Here is a 7,893-nt window from a genome sequence, read left to right as displayed (position 1 = left end):
TGCTTATGCCCTGGCTGGGTGTCCAAGTTGCTGGGTAGCCAAATGCAACTAGTGTGGGGCTGCCCCACACACAACCGATTGGCTGGACAGGGCTGGGACCCTGTCGGCTGCCTGGCCAGAGCCCCGAGGGCTGGCCGACAGCCTGCCCAGCCCACACTAGGGCTTGTGGGCTTAGCATGGGGCCCTCCTGGCCCCTTGGGGGTGGTTCTACACCTCCCCCATGCCCACATAAATGATCTTGGGGTAGCCCTATGGGTTGGCCCCATCTCTACATGCCTACACAGAGGTCTAGCATCCAGTATCATACCAGATACACAGAACCACTAACATCATTCTAGAGGGAGACTCATAGCACGGCCTGGCACTGCTTCATGTGCAGGACAACGCACACCTGACGTCGGACGCATGGAGTAGAACCCTGGTTGACTCGTTCCCGGACTGGGCTCACATGGGACCAGTTTTCCGCTCCAGGTCCTGTACCTTCTTGTTCAGATATGTCTACATGGCATCCAAGTGCAGGATGCACATGACAGTCCAAAGCTTGAAAGGTTTGGGCCATGCTTCCTTGGTCATCCTCTTGCAAAGCAACAGGTGGAGGATAGGGTCCAAACAATCCCAGCAGCTTAGTTGACTGCTCCACGGACTTGAAGCAAAAAGCTTGTCTAATATGGGGTGAAAAAGCACACTGACAACAAGCTGCCACTAAACCTGCTGGCATACAAGGATAATCCTTTGGTCCACCCAGAGTGTCCACAGCAAAAGCCTCCCCACTCGCAATTGTTGGATTGTTTCGATAAGGAAAAAAGCTTTTTCTACCCCTCAAAAATTAGGGGAAAAGCTCAAAAAAGCAACACTCAGGCATGCTTCTTTTTGTATCCATGAATTTAGGGAAAAAGCAATGGGCATACAACGCACGCAGATATGCTTTTTTTGTATCCGAAATTTGGGAGACAAAAGCAATATGCCAAAATGCCTTACAAAAAAAAAAACAGAAAAAACCCATTCCGGGTAGTCTCTGCATGATGATTCAGTGAGGTTCCTAGTACCTCCAAAGACATGGCCATGGAATCCATTTGATCAGCCTAGGTTCAGCTCTGAAAAAGAACCTGTAAAGAGCATAAAAGTAAGCAACAATGGTGTGAGAGAGCACTAAAGGCAAGGGTTGTGTGAGGAGATGATGCATAAACAAAAGGAGCATGCTATACTGGGTGGCCAAGAGCCTTTTTTAAATCTCTGGTCTACCACAGTAAAAACAACGTGCTCCACATGGCAATCACCCAAAAAGCAACTTTTCTCCAAAAAAGGCATTAAGTAAATGCATCCTCCTACACATGCCCAAATCAGCCTGTTATGCCCAAAAAAGTATCACGTGTGCTTTTTCCCTCATCCATATACTTTTTTGCTATTTAAAGAGAGGTTTGACGACTCCTGTTGTGCCCCCAGATCTGGCCACATCTGCCCTAACGCATGGCGCCGCCACATCCAGAGGTATGGCTCCTCACTTGGGTACCCACACCTATACATGGGCAGCAAGTTCATGGCCGCTGGCCACTGCAGCACGCAACAGCGGCCCTCTTCTTCTTTCTGGATCACTCTGCACAGAGGTAAAATAGTACCCCTTCTATGTCCTCTTTCACCGCCTATGCCCTTCTATGTTTCTGGCAACCAGCAGGGCCCTCTGCAGAGAGCTTGAATCAACCATATCTTCGTGCATACCATAGCCTTAGGCATGCAAAAGTTTTGCAATTAGCTTCTTAGCATAAGCCAAATAGTCTAGTCAAAAAAGAAACCACCAAGCATAAACATGAGATAAAAAAGCACATGGTGATACTCATGACAACTAGGGCACCAGACATAAATTTCCTGCAGATTCTTTCTATCTTTAGCGGTGCATTTTCCCTATCAACTACTTATTTGCTGTACTATTTGCTACTTCCCTTAGTGCTAGGCTTCATTATGGCTGAGTTTGCCCTGCATCTCCGGAGGTTTGACAGAAACTCAGTACAAAGAGCTTTGTGTGAATATATGCTCTTGTGTGTGTGTGTGGAGTGCGTGTGTGAGAGCATATCTTGATATAGAGTTTTACACCCACTATTGGGCACTGATGACGTTAGTGGGGATGTCGTAGTATCTAGTCCGTACTATGCATAATGGAGTTGATAGTTATATAGTCTTGTGGGTTGACTACCATGAGTATATAACATGCACGTTCCTAAAAGGTGAATTTGGGCATGTTCCTGGATTCATCTAGGTATATAAATTTCCTGCATAAAAACTAAAAAAAGCAAAAAAAAAAAAAGACATCATGCTTTTCTTCTCTCTGCCTTTTCTCATGGATATGGAGCAGTTTGCACCCCTCTGCCATATCCAACCATACCAACCTTCTCCCTCAAGTTTGGTTACTCCCTGCCTTCTGTCGAGGTGTCCCATACCACCCAGACCTTGGAAAGCGAAAAAGCAATGTGATGACTTAAGCTCCGGAAGATCGAGGCGATGGATTTTATCAAATCACTCCGTACAAGAGCTCCTCATGCTTCAAGCCAGCAGGTCGGCTCTGATACGCAATGTAAGGACCACATACCTAGAAATTCCAATAGGGTTAGAAGTAACCCGCATCGAATCGACATCAATGACTGTGATAGATTGTGGCTAGTGACTCACCACCTAGCCATAGGCTCCATTCCAGAGGCACCCCTGAGCCTGCGGTTGAATTGCCCCGCAAGTCAGCAAGCCATGCCATGGCATCCCATACCACCACTGCGTTTGCCTGCCTGCAGGTACTATGGCCTTGAGTCTTGCTCGTCCAGGCGGAGCTCCTCCACCATGAGGGATGCTCCTCTCATCATAAGTGAGCCCAAACTCACTTATATAGTAATAACCCTGCTATAATTGGCCCTTTGCTCTACAAATAACCTTTTAAAATTTAGACATAAATAGGCCCTAGCTTACTTTTTACTGACTCTAAGCCAATTCAGACCTCATCCTTGCTAGCCCTTAGCCCAACAGGAGGGTCCTGTCGGCCCTAGTGCCTAGCTAACTCCTAACCCTAACCGCAGGTCAGCTTATCCCTTAAACCCTGGGTTCTTCTAACCTTGGTTAATACTGGTCCAGAGCCTAGTTTGGGACGTAACACTATTAGCTCTCCCATGTCTGGCCAAGCCCTAACCCTAACCTTGGTGTCACAAATCCTCCAGAGCTGTGACATACGGAAGGATCTCCACGATGTTGTCTTGGGAGTATCTAGGAGCATGATGGACTTACTCATGGAAGGGTGGTAACCCTGGTGAGTGATTTTGTGAACTCATGAAAGGTGAGTGTTATGTGAACTCATGGAAGGGCAGTTGCTTTGGTGAGTATTTGAATCCTGCATGGGTGGTGCTCGTGGTCGGGATTTTACTTTGGTGTACAAGATGGCAAGTTGGGAGATTTAATCCAAATTATTGTGCACAAGCATATGCCTATGAAATGCACTTGCATGTATGACTTGTTTTGTTGCCTGGACATTGCTTGGTATTTTTGCCAATGAATGTTCACAGGCATTGGGTACGCCCCGGACACTCTGTGGACATGTATGTGCACACCTGTTTGGGACTAAGGCGGTGATTTTATGTGTTTTGCAGGTGGTAAGTGTTCACACTCAACTTTATTTATATATTATCACTTTGTTCACTAAAGTTTATGGTTACTAAATGCCTATGATGCATACTACTGCTATGGCTAACATTTGCATACAATGTACATGATGAAACCTTGCTGAATATTCCACAGTGGGTTAAGAGGACTGACTTGACACTTACCTCTATGGCTGGGAGGTTGACCTACGTAGCTCGTGCCTGACATGTCTTGGATTGGGGCGCACAAAGGGTTCACGGCATACATCAAAATATCCTAAAAGGTACCACTTTTCTACATGGTTCTTGCACTGTTGATGAGCTAGTTTGTCACTATGTACCACAGTGCATGGGTGCACGTGATAGTAGTAGCATGTAGGTCAGGAAGACATGCCTATGGGCAAGCCGAAGGCCAGCCCATGGCTGTGTGCCGGTTGAAAGCCTGATTTAGGGGCTGTGTTCAGCCATGAACCGTAAGAAGAGCCAGCCATGAACCGTAAGAAGAGCCAGCCGATAGCATAAGGGATCTTGCTGTCCCTGTCGGCCAGTAGAAGAGGCTGCCCTGGTGGCACTAGCAGCATGTTGTGGGACCTCTGCAGTCGGCCAGCAAACTGGAATGATCAAACCAGAAAAAGTGCTAACATTTTATGTTGGGTTATAGCATTTTATGCTCTTTTTTTTTCTTTTTTTCTTTTTTTCTTTTTTTTTTTTTTTGTCCAAGAGAACCTGGCCGACAACATTCCCTGGTCGACCAGCTCTCTTGAGGACTATATAAACCAGTGCATCATTCCCTTCTTTATTCATTCAGTATTCAGCAAAGTTCATCAGCAGTTCAAGCAGCAGATATTCATCCTATCATCTCGAGGCAATCATTGAAGATCCTCTTCATCATAAAGCTAGCATATGTGCAGTCCTTCAGCTATTTGGACTTGCATAAGTGGCCCAAAGGGTCTTCTGCAGTGCCTCGGATTGGTGGATCCTCAGTTGACATATGGTCTTCCTTGTCCTTGTGTTGGGTAGTCATATCGCTTGTTTTTCAAGCATTGTATAATAGAAGCAAATACTCCGCCGCAGCGCGGGGGGGGGGGGGGGGGGGGGGGGGGGGGGAGTTGGGACCCAATACGGTATCGTCTACTTCACTCTTATTCTCCTCTCTCTCGCTCTCATGTTTCTATGTTCTTAGTATTCCATGATGAGTTTCCATGGACAGTTTTGTATCACCCCAGTGAGATAGCTATGTTTATGTTTTCTTTCTGTTTTATTTTCCATTCCATGATGAGATATGCCATGGACATTATTGTATCACTTTGGTCTTATAGGACCGTTGGGTTTTTAGTAGACGCTTAATATATCTTTCTTTCTTTCTTTTTCTCTCTACTCTGTGAATTGGATGCTAAAGATTCTCACCACGTGCGTTTGGCGCAGTTTCTACCCCTGCGCAAGGTTTCATACTTTTGTGGTTGTTGGCTCACCCGAGCCTTGCCGTGGGCACTTGGCTAGCAATTTTGGGACAGCCAGCAGCTTGTCACAGATGCGTCAGCCGTGATGAGTCTCAGTGACACTGCCTTTGGGCTTGTCTGAAGGCTCAGCAAGTTTGGCAGAGCATTTCACTTTGGTCCCCGCCACTACCGGCACCGTTACCTGGGGGCAGTTGCCTGCTGGCAGGTGAAGGCTGGCCTAGCACAATTCTACGAGGACAACGGAGGAGGCCTTTCTCTCATGCTTTCGCATGGCTGCATTTCAGTGGTTGCAGCCTAGCTGCTTGCACATTTGATGAGTTTTGCAATGAGACTATTGCAAGTGAGGCCACTCCCACAGGGGAGTCCATTCGAGCTATATGGATTGATCTTATCCACACTCTGCAGGGACGCCTAGAGCGCCTGGCAGGGGACTCAGGCAGCATTTCTCCACATCTGGAGACGGTCATCTGGTATCACAGGCCACCTATTTTTCTTTCACACCCTCCCCCTCCCCCTCCCCTCCCCCTCCCCCTCCCCCCCCCCTCCCCCTTCTCCCTTCTTCTTTCTTTTCAGTTTTCCTACTATGATGGACAGGGTTGTACGACGCCCCTTGGAGGCTTTCTTTTAACTGATAGAAGGATCCTTTCTTGAAAAGAAAAAGAAAACCACTAGGAGAGGTGCTGAACAGAGGGCGACCTGCTGTGGACAGTCAATAGAGGTCTTCTAGTGGATTAACTCAAGTACTAGGTGCTGTTGAGACTTACAGCAGAAGGCGGCCTGTTTGTCCAGTGTCCACCTTTTCGGGTGCTCTGTAAGTTGGTGCTGGAGATTTTGTGACCCTTGCTTGACCTTTCTTTGGATGGGGGTGGCAAACTCTAAGCGCCATGTTGACTGCTGGTCTTGAATGTCGCTGGAGAGTTGTGTGAGAGCCTGTTGAGAACATTTGCCATGTTTCCAACAGACTTTGCCAGTCCTACACGGTATCTCTCTCTCTCTCTCTCTCTCTCTCTCTCTCAAAATTAAAGTGTGAAAAGCCTTACATTTGGTATCCAAGCTATGGTGTCAGCTGTGATTTTAATGTTTGGACATGTATTAGCTTCCAGCGCTCACGTAGGTTTGATGGGCAGTCTTGCAAAGTGAGATAGCCACAGTATTTTAGGTGGTTTCTTTGATCTTTCCCACTCATCATGTCACTTTGCAGGAGTCACACAACTGAATATTCTACACACAATCATATGACGTGCTGCCGCTACTGTACAAAGCCATGAATATTTCATGTCTTTTCCAGGTCTGAAAGAAGTTGAAAAAAGACTGTTATGGCAGCAGGGGGTGCTTTTGGAGGCACACGTGGATTGCAGCCTATCCCTCCTGAAAAAGGAGTGTTTCCTTTGGACCACTTTCAGGAATGTAAACATGTGCGTCTCCATGTGTAAGGCACATGCAAAAACTTCAGCCAACTTTTTTCCATTTAGTGCTTTTATCTTTAGCTTTGGTCTTTGAATCTTTCTCGTAACTGCAGGTCATGAAGGAATATCTGTCCTGCCTAAAAGACAACAAACATGAGGCTGAAAAGTGCAGGAACTTGTCCAAAAGTTATCTGGAATGCCGTATGGAAAGGTAAAGCTGTTCATGCTGGTTCATTGAATGAAATTGTCATTGGAAGATTCAAGCTTACAGCATAATGACAATGGCGTCCTTGGTGGGTGGGTGTGCGTGCATGTCTGCATGTGCTTGTGGGTGTGGGTGCACGCATGGACACGCATGTGGACTTTGAGCGTAAATTTGGCTCCTCTTTGCAGGAATCTTATGGCAAAGCAAGATTTGTCAGAGCTGGGCTTCAAGGAAGATGGTCTGTCTGTCAAAAACCATCAGTAGCTTTGTTCTGTCATTCAGGCTTGAGTAGTTTGCACGACCAAGAAACCTTAATTGCTCAGCAGCTTGTAATTCAAATTGATGACTAAGCCTGTTGGCTTAATCACCACTTGCAAGAAGTGTGATGCTGCACCTAAGTTCTTAATGTAGTACTGATTTGCATGCATCATAGGAGTTGATTTATCAGATCTCAAATTTGAGGTACGGTCTTCATTTCATTGATCTTGTCATGCCCTTCTTGTAACATGCTATGGTGCTTCACCTAAATCGGCCACCTTATGTGAAGTAAGGAAGCATAGGAACTTTCCACTTTGCCTATCTTGTGCAAGGGGATGACAAGGATTGCCTTAATTTACCTATTGGTAGAAGGGGTGACTGTGCAGATGTGTGGAGACATTGGACTCGTTTTTGTAGTGAAACTTGTGATGTTACTTTACTGAGACGATATTGTAATAGTGAAACCTATATCCAAAGATTGCTGCCCCTGAACCAAACCCTCCTCATTGATGGGTTTCAGGGTGTAGTTTTCCTTTAATTGTGTTCTACATCTCATGTGAAGGGAATCCAAGTTGAAAGGAAATAGCTGGAAGGAAGTGTGATGATCAAACTTGCATGTTGGTGTGCACATGCGTGGGTGCATGCCTGTGGTTTTGTGCTTAGTGAGTATATGCCTCAGTCTGCAGTAGCAGCTGCTATGGATCTCTGGCAAGAACATGCAGCCTGAGCTCTTATGTAGAGTAGAGACCTAAGTCCTCTGTGAGAAGGCATGACAAAGCAAAGAGGAGAAGAGTACAAAAAGTAAAGAATTTATATATAGACAAATCGATAATGTTCTCATCTTTTGATGGACTCCTTGCGTTCATCCCTGCAGAGGTGAGCTCTTAAGGGGAAAAGTATGTTATAGCCTTGGAGTGATGGGGTATAATTATTACTCTCTGAGCCATGCAAGG

The 7,893-nt window shown here is 46.2% G+C and overlaps 1 protein-coding gene across 3 annotated transcripts; it reads left to right on the top strand.

Moving 5' to 3' along the window:
* Positions 1–1,030: 1,030 nt before the first annotated feature.
* Positions 1,031–7,383, top strand: LOC147616019 (uncharacterized). Of its 3 annotated transcripts, none has more exons than XM_086778656.1 (4): positions 1,031–1,488; positions 6,360–6,486; positions 6,591–6,688; positions 6,871–7,383. In XM_086778656.1, exons 2-4 carry the CDS (start codon positions 6,388–6,390, stop codon positions 6,944–6,946), a joined length of 273 nt encoding a protein of 90 aa, XP_086634782.1. In that variant the 5' UTR covers positions 1,031–1,488; positions 6,360–6,387; the 3' UTR covers positions 6,947–7,383. The 3 variants fall into 3 exon arrangements, with proteins under 3 accessions (XP_086634782.1, XP_086634781.1, XP_086634780.1); XM_086778655.1 differs by having other exon boundaries at positions 1,470–1,604; XM_086778654.1 differs by lacking the exon at positions 1,031–1,488 and adding an exon at positions 1,652–3,895.
* Positions 7,384–7,893: the final 510 nt, after the last annotated feature.

This window comes from Cibotium barometz, chromosome 39 (genome assembly GCF_041138505.1).
Source record: "Cibotium barometz isolate CiBa-2024 chromosome 39, ASM4113850v1, whole genome shotgun sequence".
Taxonomy (NCBI): domain Eukaryota; kingdom Viridiplantae; phylum Streptophyta; class Polypodiopsida; order Cyatheales; family Cibotiaceae; genus Cibotium; species Cibotium barometz.
The sequence above is the reverse complement of the archived record's forward strand: the minus strand, read 5'-3'. Positions and strand labels throughout refer to the sequence as shown.

Excerpts from the sequence above, each read along its gene's own strand:
- LOC147616019 (XM_086778656.1), top strand. The coding sequence starts at position 6,388 with ATGGCAGCAGGGGGTGCTTTTGGAGGCACACGTGGATTGCAGCCTATC. Across the intron at positions 6,487-6,590 it reads ACTTTCAGGAATGTAAACAT|GTCATGAAGGAATATCTGTC; the intron begins GTGCGTCTCCAT and ends TCGTAACTGCAG. Across the intron at positions 6,689-6,870 it reads CTGGAATGCCGTATGGAAAG|GAATCTTATGGCAAAGCAAG; the intron begins GTAAAGCTGTTC and ends TCCTCTTTGCAG.